Raw genomic sequence first — 20,660 nt, forward strand, 5'->3', positions numbered from 1 at the left:
AACCTCAGACTGATGTTAAAGAAACCAATGTCAGTCTTTTATTCTAAAAGATTAGAAATCCCAGTGGAGGTCACCATCTGGTTTGAGTTCTTCTTTTGAAAAACTCTAGACGTTTTGTCTCTTCCCCTTTTTAGGAGGCGCTCAAACATGGGAGCTTGTGATGTTTGAGAAACTATCACCGATAGATTATATATGAATTTTCACATAGAGACATTACTTACTCTTTTTTGACTTGTTTTCTCGTTTGGATGAGTCTGAATCACTCTCAGATGATGTTGATTCTTTGGATGATGATTGAGAATCGCTATCTTCTGATGAGTCGGAGGACAATTCTTCCGAATCGTCTGAGGACGGGGTTTCTGAGGAATCTTCGTCTTCTGAGCTGATATGTTTGGATCTTCTACTCCGTCTTCTTGATAGTTCTCCATCATTATCGCTACATCGTCTCGAAGTTGTTCGTCTAAAGCTTCTCCGTCTAGAGCATTGTTGTTTCTTTCTTCATCTTCTGGATTATCAGTTCCTTCCAAGTTGTTGTTGGTCGGAAGATCTTGTCCTGCCTCAGATGATGAAGGCGGTGGGATCTCAATTGGGTTGGATTGTGAATCAATTGGTCTTCCGCTTCTGGTTGCTCTAGTGTTTTGCTGTTGACTAGGCATTTCTATCAATGTTGTGTATGTAGAAAGGGAGATAAAGGGAGAAATGTTTGAGCTAAAGATGATTAATAAGTTGAAATATTGAGTTAGATTCTACTTTGTGAGCTTTAAAATGATGAAGAATGGGACTTTAGAGTACTAATGCTATACTAAACGATTGCAAAATAGGTTTATAAGGATCTTTGGAAAATAATACTATTTCAATGAGATTGATTAATCGATTTGTTAGCTAGCCAGTTTACTTGTAAGATGGATGGCTTAAAATTAGAAATGTAAAATAAAAAGGAATATATCCTTAATAGTAAGGGATAAAAAAGTAGAGACTGATGATGAGTTAGATAAAATTGATAATAAATAAAATGGTCGAACGGAGAGTACGCTAACGGAGAGGAATAAACTAGACTCTTTATAATTCCATTTCGACCGTGGAGGTTCGAGAATGGATGACGTCTCTATCTCTGAAAGTAGCAATGAGGTTTGAAGGGGATTGTTACTCTCCCTTTCGTTTCTCCTAAACTCTTAATCTTAATTAATACTCTTTTTAGAGTCATCCGCTACGGATTGATTCATGTCTCCATGGACAAGCTTTACACTGCGTACCTTCTGCACAGACCAATGAAACCCGTTCCAACTTACAAGACACGTGCAGATCACATCAGAGGCCTATGGCATTTAGGATCATAGCAGAAGAATTAACTTACCAGGGAACTAGCCTACACTTACCCTATCTCTGTTATCTTGACTGCCTGATTGTCAAGATGATCAATAAAATTCTGTGGGTTCCAATGTCAATCTCATGTCAGAGTTGAGTATATCACAACATGGTTATAAATGTAGCTCACCAAAATACTGCTATGAGTCATGTTGACTTCAAAATGACATGTTACTCCATGGTCTCAATAGTTCCTTCGATACGGGGTTGCCTGTGATGCTTGTAGAGTAAGTAATCAAAGTAATGTGTCTCAAGTTTTCTGGTTTCATGAAACTACCACATCTGTTCAAAGTGTTGTGCCAGTAAGCTTTGGTGAATTAAGGTACTCAAAGCTACATAGTTACATGTATATAGGTGTCATGTATGCTTTTTTTTGGCGGGGAAAATAAAACAAATATACTTTTGTACTCATTTTCCCCTCCAAAAAAAACTAGGTAGCAAAAAGTATGTACGCATACATACTTGCTTTGAGTATTGTTAATACATAAGGTGCAATAAAGGATTCAACCCTTTCAAAAATCACCCACAGGAACCACTCTGAGCCTCCAGCATTGATATACTAGCAGTGTATCGCCCAAAGCTTTGAGAAAGACTCTCAAGACATATTGATAGGTATATGTGTAGGTATAGTATCAAAGAAGGGACACTCCAGTGAATCCTGTAACTCCAAGATCATCCCAGCACTTTTATCGGCTTCATCACCGTGAACACTGCACACATGAGCCATACCACCCACACTTCATATGTACAGCAAGCTAAGTAAATAGTTGTCTATCATGTACATACAGGTCTGCCTAGTTTTCTGCTGATCATAATAAATAAAGCATATGTTATACCACATATAACTTTTTTTGCCTTGAAAAAAATGTCCCAAAATTTCACTACATATAATGCTGTAGCTGCTCCGGCAATATTGTTCAGGCAATTTCTTGGTAACCAAAAGGGTGTTACATCCGGTTATGTTGATGAGATTACAACAAAAAGTTGGGTCAGTGTATGTAGTCAATCTTTTGAATGCTGTTGTCAATCTGAAAAAAGTTACAGCATGTATTACACATGAATAACTTATCCTGATGAGCAGATAACTGAGCAGAACTGTATGTAAATGATAACCACCTATTCACTGAGCCTGCTACACATATGTAGTGTGGGGGACCATATCCTTGATTTTGAAGATAGGGTCTGAATACACCTGGTGGTGGGATTTGGTGGAGTACCAAGTTGTGGGGTCTTTGGGGGTCCGGCTGAGACGTGGAAAGTGATCATGGCAAATCTACTAAGGATCCCAAAAATATTCAGGTGAGTGGATGATAATCTACTACTGAAGAGACCAGAAGACACAGTCATGTTAGAGGAAGTGACAACATTAAGCAACAGTCTTGGAGTGAAAACAAACCCAATAAAAAACCACAATTTGGATGAGGAGCAGAGGTTTCTTGGATTCATATGGAACAGGACAGACCACAAAGTCCGTCTGCCCCAGATAATCTTGAAAAAAGATTGGCTCAGGTTGTGAAATTCATAGAGGAAGAAGGCCCCTGGAAGCTGACTCAAGTGGACAGGTTAGTGGGACAATTATGTCATACAGGTAATACTGTACCACATATGGCAGCCTTTCTATGCTCCATGTATCAATGGAAGAAGGGTTGGAAGATACCAAACACTCTGCATGAGGTTTACCCCAGAAGATGTAGTCGTAGACTTGAAGGAATGGAAAGTTTGCCTAGAGACCTTTGAGTCAAGGACCTTGGTGCCTAGTAGAGAGCCAGAGGAAGCCGGATGGGTAGGAGATGCCTCCTCCTCCTTTGGGTGAGTGTTGGAGTTGAGAATGCATAAATGAAGAAGAATTCCTGATGAGTTCACGTTTTGTTTCCTTGAATTTACCTGCTATCATAAACAGAATAGGTGTCCTAGTAGGCAGGAGCCGGGCCTGCTTCAAATGGAAATCAGATTGGTTGGTCAAAGGATTGAAGGAAGGGAAGCGGAATATTGCTTGGGCAGAGACGGTAACAATTTGCCTGGGGTTGTTGGTGTTGGTAAAGTCAATAGAAGTCAGAGGGAGATTTTTCTGGGTAGAGACGGACAACACCACCACAGAGTACGTGATAAAAAAGCGTAAGTCAAAGAATGACAGAGTGAATGATGAGTGGAAGCAAATCCAGAGACTGCTTACCTTGATTGGGTGTAATATTAAACAGCAACGAGTAGCATCTAAGAATAACCTAGCAGATGACTTGTTGCAGGGAGTCTTTGTCAAAGACAGTGTGGTGAAACGTGCGTGGAATGACGGAGTGAAAATAGACGCTCCAGGAGATCTCCAATTGTTGTTGTATCAGTACACCCCTTTAATTCCGGAAATGAATCTGTGAAAAGAACTTAGCTTTTCCGTTTTTTTGTTATACTCCTACGGAGTCCTTGTGCCTTGGAATCCTAGTGTGACATCAGATTCGAGAGCCCTAATTCTACTTTACTCATCCCCTTCAACTGAGCTTTGCCTTGACAAGAGGGGCAAGCTGCAATGGCAAGACTGAAAAAGTCAGCAAGGGGCAAAGACTTGGAGAAACCAGGACAGGAGAAAGAACAAATCAAGAAACTCACAAAGCCTTTTGGAGCGTTCAAGAGCGACACTCATGGAGTGGACAGCTCAGGGATAGATGAGGTCCAGCAACACTTCTTGCGAGGAGCGTGGAGGGACAGGACCCTAGAGCACTACAATTCTGGTGTAGTGAAGTTACTGACGTTTTCAAAAGTAAAGAAGGTGGATCAATCATTGCTACTGCCAATATCTACAGAAATTATATCATGGTGTGTTGTCTGGGCATCAATGAAGGGAGAAAATCTGACGTGTGATGATGAGTCAGTCAGGCTGTCAACACTGGATAAGACAGGCAGGCCGTTGACGCTGAAATTGTATATCGCGGGTACCAAAGCTTAGCATATGTTCCACAACGAGAACTACCCATACAAATCAGAAAAATCCGTGAAGAAGTTGTTACATGCATCCCAAATAGTGGAATTGAAATACCACCACGTAAAATTTGTGATGGCACGTCAACGTGCACACAAGAATGACTTGTTGTAGACACTGAAAATAAGCTTGAAAACATTTGTTTGGAACCCAACACCAATAGGCCATTGTAAAAGGGAGGCCGTTTAACACAGGAAGCCTGAGCGCCTTTCTTTGCACTTCTTTTCTAACACCCAAATTGCCCCATGAGTGTCTCTCTAAGATCTTTCCTTCTGAAGTACCTCCACTATCTCATCAAACAGACACTATATATCTCCTTGAACCAGATGAGACCCGGTCAATGCATGCATCTTGTATTCACTTTTGAATCAAGCACACGTGTTGTGTTCACTTTTCAATCAAGCACACAAGTTAACACATGTTGGTCTGCTCCCAAACATCTATGAGATATATTACAAGCAAGCTACATAGACATCAGTTGGATGTTGTCTGCCTCACCACGTAGTCACATCAAGGCGGCAAACTCTTTTTGCACTCAATAAAGATGTTTAATATGTCTTGTTGAGGAGGACGCAAAGCATAGACATCAGTGGGTAGTTGCCCACCTCACCACATAATCACATTATGGCGGGCGGTGAACTCTTTTTGGACCTCACAGAGATGTTCAATAAATCTTGTTGACAAAGCCTACATATGTTTGGTTTACCCTGTTACCTCCCATGAGGTGGTGACTGTCCCTCAGCTTGATTTTCGTATATAAGGTAGTGTTTTCTTGCTTGTAAATCAGATTCAAAGCTCTTGAATAAGTTCACTATCCCACTGCCTGATCTCTGTTGTATTGTCTACATATACAGAAGCATATTTAGTTCCCCTGAAAAACTCGAGTACTCTAGCTTTCTATAATTCAACAAAAAGTCTATACCAAATGCGTTCTAACCCGTACAAGTTATCTGCCAATCACGCAAAGGGCATCAAGTGATGGGCGTGTGCTATTCATCAAAACAATTCCCTTGGTACTTTGTCAAAGTTTGAAATGACTCGTGTCCACGTAAGTTTGATTCCCATTTCAAGTTGATACATGGAGCCTTATCCTTTTGTGGCTTGTCCCTTAGTGCCTGGTCCAAAGACATCTGCGCGCGCTGATGTGTTGGGACTCAAATTTGTCGCTTGTCCCACCCTCTCTCTCATACCTCAAGAAAGAGGCTTTACTCGATCGCTTCCCTGTTGGAACAGAGCTTCCTCTCCCTGATTCTGACCCTGTAATCTCGGTAACCGACTTTGAGATCACTGGTTTTTGCATGAATCACGACCACTCTCCAGAAGTTGAAAAGGAATTCAAACGCTGGGGCATTCGTTGGCCCTCTTTTGACTATGAGACCAATTTGGACAACCATGTAAACAGCTTAGGCCGCCAAATCTTCTGGAACTTGTTCTATTGTGCCATAGATGATCACGTGTATCATTGCAGGATGAATACAGACTTGCTCACCCGCAAAGGAATCCTGCCAGTTCTTTCGACACAGTTCAATTGCCTTGCTGCGATGTTTAAAGAGAAATGCACAAACTGAAAGGTCCTTGGGTATCATTACATGATTGTTGAAAAGAAAAAGGTGCGCAGTTTTATTTGTTATCATTGTTCATCCTCCTCCATGTGCTGACATATCTCGAAACCAGATTTGTGAAGAATACTGTGAAGTCTCACTCAAGTCAGGCGCCAACCCCATTTATACGTCCATCTTCCAGCCAAGGAACTATACTATGATGGGAGATGTCTTTGAAGTGAAGTTTGTGGCTGGGGAACTTTCAGTCAACGAGTTGCATTTCACCATACCTCAATGGTGGTCCCGAAAAACAATTTGTTTCATGGAAACCATCAAGAAACGGCTTGACTTTCATGCTACCTCTCGTGAAGCTTTTCCTGGAGCCAGTTGTACTCCTATCAAGTTCATAGCCACCTCAGCAATTCATAACGGTTATGTAACTTGACACCTTCCTGCCAACATGTACGGCAAAAATTCAAAGATTCTATACTACCTACCAACCTTTCTGTACTTGGAATGAAGCCCTCTATGATACCTGAACCTGAATACATGCGGTCAATCTTCCCTGCCAAAGAAAGTGAATTCAATTGTTACCCCTTGGGTGGTGTTGTCAACAATTACTATGACAGTGACAATGAGCTGTTGTCCGATGAGCTTCTCAACAGCGATCCCAAATTAGTTCTTCCCACTCTGGCTGGCAATCAACAAAAACTCGTGGATCTGGAGACTCCCTTCCAAAAAGAGATTTTGACTTTAAAGGATGGCTCACAAAAGGCAGTCACTGCCTTTTCGGATTTCTGTAAAGGCATACTAGACCTTATACCCATGCGCTTGGAAGATTTGCAAAAAGCAAAGGATGATATTAATAACATCAATACTAAGCTTGTTGCATTGGAAGGGAAGATAGGGGGTGGTGACAGTACAAGGATGTCAGCTGACATCGGCCAAGATTCAGATTCCCTCCCAGCTGCCTCTGATATCTTTTGCTAATATCCGACTGATGGATCATAACCTACTCGGACGTCATCCTTGTAGCCTAAATCTGATTTGATTTCTCAATATAAGTTATGTCTTCTATTATTGCACTCCTCCACATCCAAAATTGTGAAGTGTTCAACCATTCAAAATGGGGTGGCATGTGTGTGAAAATTTGTATCCTTAAATGAAGAGTTCTGAGAGTTTTGAAAATGTTCTCGGTTTCTTGAAACGTATATCTCTGTCTCGATTTTGTCCTTGCAGTATCCATTTGAAAAGTGATACTGAAAAATGGTACTTTGCGCACTTCATGATGTTCCACCATTCCAGCGTAAGATCAGGAACATGGTACTTTGATAATGTATAATCTATGATGTTCATACATGAAAGCTTCCATGTACTATCTCTGAAGCATTTCTGTCTGCTAAACGGAGGAAAAACACTGGGATGGGGATGATTGTATCCCGCTTCCGCATTAACCTTGCCTGCACAAGCATAAGGGTCCCAATGGTCAAATTGACACAACTCCCAAAGGTTTAACGTGAGGCATGACAATGGAACACACGCGACCTGAACTCGGCTCGTTGTGTATGCGTGTCATGATGGTAAGCTCAAAGTGAGGACATCTTACCGGGTATATAATTGTATCAATTTCATGACCAGTGAATCCAGGCAAACGAATGCTTGTTGACTGAAAAGGGATGGGTCCCAAGATGCTACTTGATCATGTCAAGCAAGGATGTTGACTGGTTCAAGAATATTGGAATGGTACCCAAAAGACCCAAATTCTGAAACTTTAGCAAGAGTTTTCAATGCTATGATGTAAAAACATTACACAGTTGCATGAGAGGGGTTGATGATGCCAAAAGTTTGTTTCTGAATAAGCCCTGCATCTTGATCATTTCGCACAGTGAGTGGGCATGGTTCACATACCTTTTGATTGGTTTTTGGTGATGCATTAGTTGGTTAGGTACAGTTGGAATAAAACCCTGCAGGTGATTTTGCTGCAAGTGTGTGCGGTTTGAAACACAGAAAAGAAGCAGCTGGACATTTGAAACAAAAAAACCAGTATGTCTGTTAGGCCACAAGACATTAGTGACATGTGGTCTGTGAAGCTTTCTGTTTATTATAAAGCTAGTCATTCTCACTTTGTGTTTCTTGTTCTCTTTCTGTTGTTGGTACCGCAAGTTGGTGTAATTGCTTTTGTCTTTTCTTGATTGGGGCATAAGTCTGCTGGTATATCTTTCTCAAACTCTTTGGAGAGGTCAATCAACCTCTATTACTTTTCTTTACCGGAAAAACACATTCTCTTTATGTATTGTTTTGTTAAATCTTGATTATGAGCTCTCAACAGACTAGTACACAGATGACTCCAAGTGTTTGCGTGGCCGGGAAGAAACATCGCCTTCAGGATGAGGTTCAAGATGATGAAGGTGTGTATCAATCATCTCACGTATAAGCATAAGCCAATTTGGGGTGGTGCTGATTTGGGGGTTTGAAATTTTCAAACAAGAAGGCCAAGGGTCAAACAAAAGGCGTGAGGAACTCGGGGAATTGTCTGATGAAAAAAACTCGGGTTTGTATTGTGACATTATATCCATCTAGAAAGTAGTTCGTGCTGATTTGTTCAATTGTGGGACTGTTAGATAGAGATCTCACACATGAGGAAGTCCTAGAAAGAAGACAAAAGCAAGCAAAGAAACTGATGGTACTCACTCAGATTTGACATTGGAATGAAGGAATTGGAAAGGTCACTGGACAACATAACATTCCTAAAGCTGCAACACTGCTTGCTAGAGCCATCCACGAATTTGTTCGAATGATCATGGGAATTCCTCAGAAATCAAGGGGGTCTTCAGCTGTTGAAGATGCTGGACTACAAAAATTGCCTGACCCACCATCCAAAGACAGACGGCATGCTGGGGAGACTCAGAGGCAGCAATGGGAAAACTTCATCTGGAATGCTCAGGATAAAGCAATGCAAAGATATCTGGCAAAGAAACCTCCTGGTTTCAAACCAAACCGAAAGCAGCAGCGGACAATCAAGAAGGATGCGGCAGAGATGGCAACTCTGCAGTGTCCTTTGCAGCCAGTTATATTCAGATCTCGGATCCTCACAGGATCTTGTACCAGATATGTGCATCATTTTGTATCCCAATGCGAGGCAAGCTTGGCCATGTCTGGGTTTCCATGGTGTACCTTTGACTTGCAAGTGTCATATGATACACCTTGGAACTCGGAGATGTCTACGATCCTCTTGGCTCATTGGGTCAAGGCTTATGAAGCACACAGCGCGAGAGAATTTGACATTCTGGTGCCGGAGAATACTGCAGCAAATTGTGAAGAAGTCCTTTGCTGCTGGTGTGGTAATGAAGCTCCGAAATGTCAAGATCAGACTTGAAATGTGGCGTTGACAAAAACCCCAGAAGGTCTAAAACACCTCAAAGATAACATCTCTATTGCAAAAAGCTTGACAAGTAAATGACGTAATATGACTAGGGTGGGTGGGAAGTTTCTCTCAGTGCTTATGAATGGGAAAAGAATGCTCATGTCAATACCTCTTAACAGATTTATGAGGCAAGGGTGTACATGGCGGAGAATTTTTTTGGTCAAGACTCACCTGAAGTTGAGATTTTGTCTCATCCTGAAGTTCATTCAGGGGATGAACCAGGATCCATCAATTCCTGTGGCTCTTGCAAAAGCTACAACCTGAATGGTGAAGCAAAGAATTAGATACTTTAAGTGGTCTCCTTGACACGGCTTATTGGAAGCAAAAGACATTTCCAAAGGAAAAAGGACGGCAAAACAACCCGTCGACCGGGGTGTATACACTCCTAATCCTGACAAGGATTGCTTCCCTCCAAAAAAGTTTCAGCTGTTGCTGGTTTGTCCAAAATGGTATGATCAACAAGAAGGATTGATTTTATCAGAGTTGGACTTGAATGAGAAGAGCCCTGTTGACATACGGAATGCAATCGAGAACGCCAAAATTACATTCAAGTCTCTAGCAACCCTTGCAGCAGACCAGAACATGCCGAGTGGCTCAAGTGGTATGAATACTGCCTGACAAAGATTGAATGGATTGAATGGTATGGCAATGCCTTTCCTGATTTGACAGTGGGATTGAAGAAAGTGCATTCTATTGATGGCTTCAATGTGTTTCCTCCTGAATAAAAATTAGGTCTAATTGTCATTGTGTATAGAGATCAATATGGTGTCTCCCTCAATTCTAAATAAATCTCCTTCTCTGCACATGTTACCAGGTTTTGATAGTTCTGAATGTATATAGATAAATTTTCTAAGAAGGTAGTTTGTGTTCTCTATACTTGTGAATAGCTGTATTTCTTGTTTTCTCTCTTTGTGGATAGCTGTTCATAATGTATAAATATTTATACGGGTTTTGTGTGGTATGTCAGAGGTCCTGAACCTAAGAATTTGATACCTTTACTGTGTCAGCTCCTATCATCCGCATTAATTTCAAGGAGATCTAAGCCTCACCCACACTTGAGCTGAATGTTTATACCAAGACTTTCTAGCCTTTAAATTCACCCTCGTATCTATCACTTGTGTCTCTACCTCCCACATTTTGGTATGAGCACAGGTTATTCCAGGGTTACAGTATGTAATCTTTGATGACAGAGGCAAAACACCTTTTTGATCAACTTATTTGCTTACCCAACTTTTTGTTGGAGCCCACGTTTATCAAAAGTTACAGTTTCTTACGGGAGTCCAAACCTTTTCTTCAATCACCATCTCATATTCAATCACCAAGGGCTACATGATCAAATGCTTCAACGTTTTGGATGGAGCCAGTCTTAATCCAGGATTTCAAGCTTCTAAACATTGATGCAGAATGCTGGTGGTTAAACTTGATGGTTTAATATATCACAAGGAATTAATGCAGACTTACGGTTTGTTGATATATATTACTCCAATGATGTTTTGTGGCACATCAACAAATAGTACCAGTTTTGTGATCCCCTCATCTCATAAGGCCATGCTTTTTCCCCCCGGTTTCCCCCAAGGAGATTTATATTCACAGTTCCACTTCCTGCATTCCATTTGTGACCCCAATTTCCATACCTGTTCCTTCCATTTCAAACTCTTAAAGTAGCCCGAATGGCATACTTTGGCCCCAATCACACATACTGCACTTGTTTTGCACTTGAGTGTTCAGAGAGCCAGTTTGCAAGCAATGGACAGATCCACACAGGATGATGTTCCACCGGACATATTATCCTAGGCATTTGGAAGCTTCTGAAGCTCAAGCTCAATCCAACAAGAATCCAGTTCATGATCACGATACATCACAATCAGCATCCAGCTATCCAGTTCCACAAGGTCCAGGTGCAGCTGACCTTGAGGTCTCAAGCAGTGGCACTATCCCCATAATTGGGAAGCGCGCTCGATCCCCGAATTTCTCAGAATTGGCAGTTACTTATGGCGGCAATGATCACCCCCCTCCAATGAAGATCCAATGCAAAGCCTTGCCCATCACTCCACCTCTCCTAGTCAAATCAACACACCAACTGGAATTTTGCACAGAACGCTTTTACACTCCACAGAGACTCCTCCAACACCCATCATGTGTCCAATCCATGATTCAGGTATTGAATGATCATCTGGTAAACAACGGTTCTGTGGTGGTGTGCCAGACGTCTCTCAAAATGGAGTGGCACAAAATCGAGTCCGCACTTACTCGGAATGACCCAAAAGTCAGTGGGGTCTGGGAACAGATCCCACTTGCCCTACCAAAGCTTCTACAGACCTTTCACCTGCATGCTGATCTTAATAAAACAGTTTCTTGCAAAATATGTTTTTCATTAAATGGACCCAAAGAGAAAAATCCCCACCATGCAAACTGTCCTTACCTTTGATTCTCCGAAACAAAGCCTTCTAAGAGCAAGTGTGTCTGTGCTGCCCCATTATACAAGCCAGGATTTAAGTGTTCAAATTCAATCAAACCATTGCAGATCTTCTATTACCAGAATTTCCTTGAATGGCTCACTTGGATGTTACATTATTGTACACCACTGAAGGGTTTTTTGGTGAATACACGCGCAGACCGGCCCTTTCAAAACCCCAGGGGTACGCTGTGCGTTCCTTAGGTCTGATATGTGATATACCACATCATCAGATTATTGTGAGTCACACGCACACTCAACGTCCCCGCCTGACGTTCCGGCGTCACCACGAGGATCCTGCATCGTTTGCGTGTGAACATCTTTGAGAGCTATGAGCTGCTGATACCCCGTGGGACACACGTGCCGCCAATTCACCCCAAATGAACATCAACCTCACATCACTGAAACGTGTTCCAGAGGTTGTAACCACCAGATGGAGGACCAGTCAGAGGTTCATGTGTTTCATGTGAGCGTGCGAGATCAAACTGTTCCCTTTGGGAACATTGTGCGGCCAATCGGCTTTGGAAACACCCAGACGTCGATCGCTTTCCAAAGATTCCTTTCGCGAAGTACCTCTTCCCAAGCCTGACATTGTTAATCGCAATTGTTAATCACATCACCGCCCGTATAATTACAATGCCTGTTGGATTCATATCTCCAAACCAAGCAAACACTGATAAGTGTGAGCTTTCTCTGTCTGATGGCTTCAGAACCAAGCAAACGCTTAGGAAACATATATTGTGATGTCCGGGCTCTCGTAGACTTCGTACAAATCCTAACTGGCCCAAAAATAGGCCAGTGGGGGTGTAAGATATGTACAAGCCGTACGTTCAAAGATCGGGTTAAGCACAGCAAGCTCTCCACTCACATCAACCGAGTCCGATTCGACATCGAAAGCTCCTCTGGGGCGCAGAATGCCATACCGACTCCTGGTTTAGCTGGTCGGCCCACTGCACCCATGTCCCCAGTAATTCCGGACGATGTCGCTATCGATCCCACCGATGATTCGAGCGGACCTCGTGGTGTGCCCACGGCGCATATTGATGTACTTGCCGAGGAATTCGACGATGACATGGCCACAATCTCCGATGAGCTTGAGTCTCTGTATGACCCAAACGATCGGCCGATTGACTTGCCGCCGTCTAGACAGTCCAGTGTCGACCTCGACAAATTCCTGGATGATCCATCCGATGAAGAGAGTCTTACATCCCGTTATGCTGAAGAGGAGGCCATCTCTGCTATCGACACATGGCTCCCATGGTATCCTCTACGAAAGAAAGAGGTACAGTGGATTTCCCCCCAAATATATTAACTCTAACCTGGGCATTACTGACCGACATTGCTTTCGTTCTTAAGCATGTTGCCGCATTGTTGCTGTTGGGCAACGGGCGCAACTTACTTTCCACTGCACAGTACAAACGCATACGGTGCATTCTCAAAAAGGTCCTGAATGTTGATCTGCCTGACCTTGGTCTGTACCATCTCCCGTGGCCCCAAATGTAAATGTCATATGTATTGACAGTTCATTTAATTTTGTAGGCCACATTAAACATATCCGTGCCGAGCTCAAGGAACGTCTGGGCCTTAGTGTCTTGGAGAGAATAAGTCCGCATGGGAACCCTTGTTTTACGCTCTCAGTCAAAGACATCATATCCCAAGTGAGTGTTTCCTATTATTCCTATTTGACATACTGTTTGTCTCACATCGCTGACATTGTATCACAGGAGCTGGCTAACCCGGAAGCACGCCCCCACATCGAATTCATACCGGAAATTGATCAGGGCGTGACCGTCGACCGATATTCACAATCAAAGAAGTGGCGTGAAGACCTACCAGTGGATCTTCGAGTACCTATGGTCGAGGTTTATGGAGATCACTTTTACATTTACGAACCCTGCCAGCTGGCAGATGCGCGTGTGGTTGTTCCAATCTTTTTCTATAAAGACAATTCAAGTATACGTGCAAAATGTTTAGAGGTCATACCTGCTGGTCAAGGTACAAGCAATTTCATGATTCCGGCCGAGCCTAAATTTGCGTCAGAGAACTATTTGGACTTGGATGTGGAAAAATTTGCAAGATCTTTCCTGCAAATTGAATTGTGGAATGGTCAGAAATGGTGTGATTCTACAAACACTCAATTGCTGCGTGAGTTTGGAACCTTTGGGTGCCTTGGACGTCCTATTGGAGGCAAGCTGATCATGACATCATCGAATAGAAAATTCAGCTTTTGGTGCTTCAATCATTGATCTCCCAAATCCGTGGCGGACAAAGGCCAACAGAATGATGATTCACAGCGTACCAATAGTTTTGTACTCAGATGATACTTCTGGAAATATTTCAAAAAAATGGAATAAGCACATGTCATTCTACTTCTCATTGGCCGGCCTGACTCCAAAATTCACCAACCAGGAATATCACATTCACTCGCTGTGCACATCAAACGTTGCAAGTGCTTTGGAGCAAGGGGACCAAATTGTTGATGAATTGAAGTATGTCCTTACTTGTGTTTTTATGGATCACAAATTAGTGCAAACGAACTGATCAATGGAATTAGTCATGCGGCATCCACAGGTTTCCGTGCTTATGATTGTTGCTTACAGGAAACTGTGCTGGTGGTCCCATTTATCCTTTGCCACATGGGTGACTCGCCTATGCATGCTGAGATTTCCAATACCACGAACCCCTCGGGAACTTTATCGCCTTGTTGAATATGCAACTTGACAGTTGAGTCAAGAGCGGAGAAGCAAACAGAGACCTATGTTCAACAGTTTGTTGGAATAGATGAAGATTGGATGCCGGTGAGAGTATATAGGACTGATCTAGCATGATAGTGATTTGGCTCACTTTATCTTGTCCGCCTTAGGCTTCTCTACCCCTCCGGAGCTGGGCCCGTACACGCGAACAGACCAAAGAGTTGTGGGCTTTGACACGTAATCCGAAAAGCATCAAACGTTTTGACAACCTTTCAAAAACATTTGGAACTCGGGATTCTTTAAATCTACCCTTTGCAAAAGACGCCCAGCAACTCTACCGTTCTAACAAACATAAACCCAAAGCTGATCAGATCTCTCAGGAAGATATCATACGCCGTTGTGAAAGTTTGGAGGAAAAATTTGGGGAACATATGTCCAATCCTTTTCTGCGTTTGGCAGGTGAGTACCCTCCCAAACTAATTGGTTCTTTCATTTTTGGACGTGAGCTGACCATTAGGTTCCCAGGGTTTGATGGTCATGTGGACACCCCGGTTGAGTCTCTACATGTGGTTCTTCTTGGTGTGACTAAATATATGTATCGAGATGTAATTTCAAAACTATCTCCTGCAGAACTTGTCACCGTGACTGGCCGATGGCAATCTTTTGGCATTGAAGGTTTGAATTGTGCACCCATTCAGCCTTGTAATATGGTGCATTACGCGAATAGCCTGCTCGGTAAAGACTTCCGAGTGGTCTTGCAGGCCGCTCCTTTTGTCCTTTTCGAATTCCTCCCGGACGACTATTGTCACTGTTGGATTGCTTTGGTCCACTTGGCATCTTACGTATTTCAAACTCGTCTTCTCAACAAGCAGGAGTACGTTGCCGGTCTGAAGGTGGTTGTTGCTCAATTCTTGAACTGTCTTGTTGGTCTCACTGCGCAATGGACAAACAAACCGAAATTCCACATGCTCACGCACCTACCGGACTCTGTCGATCGTTTTGGACCGCCAAACTTGTTTCTGACCGACAAAATGGAAGCTCAAAACGGCCCAACGCGGGCGGCTTCAGTCAAATCAAATCATCACGCTCCTGGCAAAGATATCTCAAACACCTTCAACAACGCAAGGCTTGTGAGGATGCTGATCTCAGGGTGTTCTTTCTATGATAAGAAACTTGGAACACGAACAACTGCTTCAAGGTTGATCCGAGACCTCTTCCAAGAGAAAGAGATTAGACAGTCTCTGGGCCTGCACCTCCCTCGCCCAAACACAGGCATAAGCAAACTGAAGGTAACATGTGAGTATAATAGTGCTGTTGTTTAGTTTCCTTTTGCAATATATTTACTTTCATGATCCTAGACTCAAAAGGAGATAATTCCCAAGGCCAACATTCCGAGCGGCCACCTGTTGAACTATTACGCCAATGGCCAAATGCAAATTGGAGAAAAGGAGTCCAGTTTGTGCATGACAATGGGCGCAAGGTGTCATGTGGCACGTTTTTGCTGGTAAACAGGATCTTGCCATTATCTAGTTGGTTCAGGGTTATTTTGTGACTTGATTCTCTTATTCCTCCAGATTGATTTTTCCCACAATGAAACCTCCCCTATCAAGATTGGACGGGTCACTGACATTTGGCACCAAGATACTACCAATGTCCTTCTGATTCAGGTTCAAAAAGTGAAGTTGTCATCTGGACTCCACCCTTTTATGGTATGAGAGAAGTCAAGGAAACCAATCAGCACGTTTGGATTAACACCGATGTATGTTTTTCTTTCTTTACCATTCATATTGAGTGGCCGCTGAGAATCTGTGACCCACAGAATGTATCATGTGTGCTCAATGTGCAGCACAACTGCCACGACGCCAAATGTTCCGTCACCAAAACCCGATCCTTCCGCATTGAACGTACTGCCGCGCAAAATAAGAGGCCTGAAGTGACTCATGAGGCTTTCAACTCTTTCATCATTAATGCCGGTTCCCACTATTCGTCAGAGTTTCATCGCAGTGTCACCAACCATGTGTGGACCGATGTGACGCCTGCCGAATGGAAAGACTCTATCACCAGAGGCCTGTCCGCATGGTTTGAGAGATGTCCACCAAAAGGATTGGGAGACAACCTGGATGATTCCATGCCCGACGAAGACGAAGATCAGACAGGTGACATTGCTGCGTAATTTATTCTCAACCAATTTGTTATGTGTTCTTTCAACTCATTGTTTTAGGCAGGCAAATTGAAATGTTTGATTACTTTACGAGCAGCACTTTGGCATTATAAAAGAATGTATTGCTCAAAGATCAACAAGCTTGCTCTCAGACATTGGGAGGCGGTAGGAATAAAGACTTTCCCCCATTCCCTTAAAAACCTTGATAAGCGCCATCTCCTCTGCAACAACTTGTCCAAAAGGTCGCACACCATCAAATAGATGTCTGTCTATCTCCTTGATGGTCTTGTGGTACCTAAGCCCAAAACAGAAGAAGTTGTAGAGTACGATCACAAATACATCCATTTTGTATGAACTCACTGAATTTGTTTGTGTTTAATCAAGTGGGTGATTATCCATTTGACCTTCAAATCAACAAGTGGCCAAAAAGGTCCCATTGATGTTGCAGTCAGAGTCGCGCTACAGAGTGACTCAACCGCAATCAAGCGCTGATGGTGATATGGATGGCCATTAGTATGTCTTGACTTGTATACTCATTCAAGACAGAAGACTCACCATTAGCGCTATGCGATCAATGTCCTCTGGTTTCATTTGATAAAATTGGCCTGCAAAAGACCGATTGATCTATACAACACAATGTCCATAAGTGATTTGAGTTCCCCACGTGTCAAAGACACCGAAGACAAATATCTACGCTGACAGACCTTTAGGATCAGTTGTTCCAGAGTTGGGACAGCTGCGTTTGGGGCGCTTTGGAATTCAAGATTGCACATGATCTATATAATCACATCAGTTTTGAAGGCAATACACTCGATTCCAAACAGATATCCACTTACCAAGCATTGAAATCTCATTCGCATTTTGGATGTGACCCTTTCTACCATGATGAAAACCCGCTTGGAGAGCTGGCAGTTGGTCATCCCAAACCCTTTGGGAAAGGTGGAGGCGAACATTTTGGTACTTTGCAGACGCCAAAGATGAGCCTATCATTAATTGACCAAGGTATCAGACATCAAAGATTTGAGAGTCAAATCTTTTTACACACACCATGATCATCCACTCCACGCTTGGCATCAGTTCGCCTCGGTTTTTGAGCGGTGAGTAAGTAGTTTTTTGGCTGTCCAAAAAGCATTGCCTGGCCAGTATCCTAATCAAAACCTGTGCACTTCTGCCTCCTGATGAGTCATTTTGAGCACCCCAAGTCTGAAAATCAGAGGAACTTGCCTTCAGTTTGATGTCAATCATATCTGTTTGATTGGCAACAAGTGCTCCTCCCAGGGAACTCTTTGATCGAGCATGCTCGCTCAGCCTACCCTCCCTGAGCATGCTCGGAGGGGTTTCAGGATCTTCTTTTCGGAGGTGATTTTGGTCAGACATTGCAGTTTGCTGACAAATTAAAGAGTTCGGTTGGAGGCTCCACAAGCCTCTTCCTTTTTTTTTGGGTCTTGCTTTTTTGTAGCATTTCTCTCTCTCAATCACTTTAATCGCTTTGACTTTCCTTGCGGCAATGTGGTGAGCTCATCACATTCCTTCCCCAAATTGGAATTCCAGAGCGTTGGAATGCCAATCTGGTGACATGTCAACCTGGGGCGAAAGGTGTCATCATCACAGGGTGACAGGTCATCATGCGCAAACCATCCCTGGCTCACGTCCTTCATCCAAATCAAACCCAGACATGCCGAAATCGCCCTTCCCTCTGGAAGTCAACTTCATCAAGCCGGTAAACACCTTTTCGATCTCGCCCGCGATGTTCCCACCAACCACTGATAGATCTAGGATGCTGCATTCCACTTGAGATGTGAACAATTTTGGGCTCTGGAATGCATTCCGAATCGCACACTAAGACAGGTCGGTGTCGAACACTAAACTAGTATGGCGATCCAAACTGCTGATGTACACGGATTTTTGCAAATCGGGGGGCACATTGCCTACGCCTTCAAAACCAAGCTTTTGCAGGCCTTCAAATGAATCGATAATCGTTCTCTCAGCACCTTTTTATTCTTCAGCATTACTCATATTCATATTCAATATGGATATGAATATGGATGATCTGTTTGCAGATGATACGCCCATGGAGGAAAGCCAGTCTGACTTGCTCCCTTCACAGAACAAGCCTTCCATACGCCGTGAATTTGATCATTTCATCTCTCTCATATTCGCTCCTACTTTCATTGACTGACTCTTTTCTTTGTTGGTCTCCATCAAATCACTCTTATCCCTCTTAGCATCGCGAAGTGCGATTTCGGTCACCGCGGAATCACCCCAGACAGTCGCTGCAACCCTATTCCGCCCGCCCCAACCACGTAACACACCTGCATCAGTGTCTTCACGCACACCCGCTGGCCGCAACAGGGTGAAGACATTTGCCAACCTTCTTAAACTCACCAAGGATAATCAGGAAATCTTACAGAAGATGATTGATGTAAGCCTCCCTCCTAACGTTCATGTTATATCCAATGCTCTTGTTGCGCCTAGAAAAGTAGTCTTAGAAGTGACCTTCTCACCTCCCTCTTTGGGCAGAACACACTGCCTGGCGAAGAATACTTAGGAACGCTCTCGTACTTGGTTTTTGCTTGTCAAGAAGGCAGAGCGGGGGGATCCGGGTTAAAGTGGGTAGCTGGTCGGGTGATCCGAGTGAGTCATTGGCATCACCTTGTCAGTGTAATTTCTAACCAATCTTCGTTTTGGTCCAACTTTGGTGTTATGTGCTGTCAAAGGATTCTCTCAAGGACCAGGTGGCCGAGTTCGTCTTCCGGCCTGACATTCAGGCCTTCAGCAAGAGCGTGGCCGAAGATCACACGACCATGTTTCAGAGCCTAGAGGTTCTTACATTTGTAAGTGTGAACTATCGTTTATACTGCTTACCACCCTCACTGTTTATTTGAAATCACTAACTACCCTAAACACCCACAGAACTTTGTCAAGACTCTCAAGCCCGATTTTGTAGAGGCTCACTGTCCTGGCGATTATATCGCCGGTGAGGCATGTATTCCAGGTGCTGCGATGTACCTGTTTGTCAAGGAGATTCTCAAGAACCAGCGCTCCAAGGTACGCTCAGCGGTGAGTGCCAGTCTTTTTACAAGTTGAACTGACCTCTGAACCGGGTGGCGTTCAGATCATCGACGATGATGCTGATTTTGTTCCTGCACCCTTGATTCGAATAAGCTTCTCACAAACATCCTCGGGGTTAACGAGACCAGTGTGCTCAAGGTGCCCGCAGCCAAATCGATGTTACTTCAGGTACGTTCCATCTCCGGCAAATTTCTCGATTCTAAACGCTGACTGTCCATTCTTCAGGTGGGTCGAACGTTTCTGCCCCACGTACGAGCCTTGGAGGACCATGAGGTCTTGCCGAAACTGGGCCGTCCGACAGTGATCAGAATGATTTTCATGGTAAGTCTTGTGGGTTTTCAGGAGGCAAAATATCATACTGATCTAGCCACCGTGTTGTAGTGATATGTAACCGCTTACAACTACCTCAATCACACCGAAAACAAAAAGCGTTGCCAATGGACGCTCATGGACGAGGCGCTTGCGGAACTGCGCGCTAGACCCAATAGCAATGCAAATTTGTAAGTTTTTGGATTTCTCTAGGACTACGGTCTGTCTGAGACTGACTTGACCCGCTCGTATGTCTTGCAGATACTTTGCTACAGTCCTGCGTTATGACCGAGACGTTTTCGATGGTAAGCGTACATGGGCGACTATCAAGGCGTCTGTCAAACTCCCAGCCCCTTTTGTGGATCAAGTCCTAGCATCTGTTCAACCCCAGAGTGGCTCCGAAGTCATTGGTAATGTTTTAGACGGGTCTGGTAATCAGGCTACGGGGGAAGAATTTGAGGAGGAGTGAAACCCCATGTACATAGATAGTTTGAACACCAATGCCAATGTTCTTTTAATTCAATGTAAACATGTTGGCTGTCTCCATCAGGTTTTCACCCTACCAGGGAAGGAGCAAGTGCGAGCGATCATTCAGACGCGTCAAATCGGTCTGGCTGTACTACTGGCGGTCCTCAGCGCGCGGACTGCTAAGTCAAGAGACGTGCCTGCCGC

General features: G+C 43.5%; 6 protein-coding genes across 6 annotated transcripts in view; 4 read left to right on the plus strand and 2 right to left on the minus strand.

Annotated features, from left to right (window-relative positions):
- MELLADRAFT_103642 (uncharacterized protein) overlaps positions 1–1,516 on the minus strand; it is a gene marked incomplete at both ends in the record, with an annotated part of 2,811 nt that extends 1,295 nt beyond the window's left edge. The window contains 3 exons of the mRNA XM_007406485.1: positions 222–708; positions 1,377–1,426; positions 1,496–1,516. Of these exons, the coding sequence (XP_007406547.1) occupies positions 222–708; positions 1,377–1,426; positions 1,496–1,516 (558 nt within the window). The remainder of the gene's footprint in view (positions 1–221; positions 709–1,376; positions 1,427–1,495) is intronic.
- A 3,850-nt stretch (positions 1,517–5,366) lies between these two features.
- Positions 5,367–6,864, plus strand: MELLADRAFT_103643 (uncharacterized protein; the record flags this gene model as incomplete). The annotated part of the gene is made up of 4 exons (XM_007406430.1): positions 5,367–5,381; positions 5,446–5,727; positions 6,008–6,305; positions 6,356–6,864. 4 exons carry the CDS (start codon positions 5,367–5,369, stop codon positions 6,862–6,864), a joined length of 1,104 nt encoding a protein of 367 aa, XP_007406492.1.
- A 2,161-nt stretch (positions 6,865–9,025) lies between these two features.
- On the plus strand, positions 9,026–9,916 carry MELLADRAFT_103644 (uncharacterized protein; the record flags this gene model as incomplete). Its single annotated transcript, XM_007406431.1, has 2 exons — positions 9,026–9,233; positions 9,621–9,916. 2 exons carry the CDS (start codon positions 9,026–9,028, stop codon positions 9,914–9,916), a joined length of 504 nt encoding a protein of 167 aa, XP_007406493.1.
- Positions 9,917–12,566: 2,650 nt separating this feature from the next.
- MELLADRAFT_60699 (uncharacterized protein) lies at positions 12,567–13,256 on the plus strand (the record flags this gene model as incomplete). The annotated part of the gene is made up of 3 exons (XM_007406432.1): positions 12,567–12,577; positions 12,606–13,035; positions 13,110–13,256. The coding sequence occupies 3 exons, from the start codon at positions 12,567–12,569 to the stop codon at positions 13,254–13,256; spliced, it is 588 nt and encodes a 195-aa protein (XP_007406494.1).
- A 3,477-nt stretch (positions 13,257–16,733) lies between these two features.
- On the minus strand, positions 16,734–17,984 carry MELLADRAFT_60700 (uncharacterized protein; the record flags this gene model as incomplete). Its single annotated transcript, XM_007406484.1, has 6 exons — positions 16,734–16,902; positions 16,968–17,095; positions 17,163–17,231; positions 17,312–17,383; positions 17,444–17,590; positions 17,655–17,984. The coding sequence occupies 6 exons, from the start codon at positions 17,982–17,984 to the stop codon at positions 16,734–16,736; spliced, it is 915 nt and encodes a 304-aa protein (XP_007406546.1).
- Positions 17,985–18,636: 652 nt separating this feature from the next.
- MELLADRAFT_94598 (uncharacterized protein) lies at positions 18,637–20,457 on the plus strand (the record flags this gene model as incomplete). Its single annotated transcript, XM_007406433.1, has 9 exons — positions 18,637–18,733; positions 18,833–19,029; positions 19,083–19,241; positions 19,325–19,441; positions 19,521–19,667; positions 19,773–19,847; positions 19,905–20,000; positions 20,109–20,179; positions 20,250–20,457. 9 exons carry the CDS (start codon positions 18,637–18,639, stop codon positions 20,455–20,457), a joined length of 1,167 nt encoding a protein of 388 aa, XP_007406495.1.
- Between the last annotated feature and the right edge of the window lie 203 nt (positions 20,458–20,660).

This window comes from Melampsora larici-populina, assembly GCF_000204055.1.
Source record: "Melampsora larici-populina 98AG31 unplaced genomic scaffold MELLAscaffold_6, whole genome shotgun sequence".
NCBI lineage: Eukaryota > Fungi > Basidiomycota > Pucciniomycetes > Pucciniales > Melampsoraceae > Melampsora > Melampsora laricis-populina.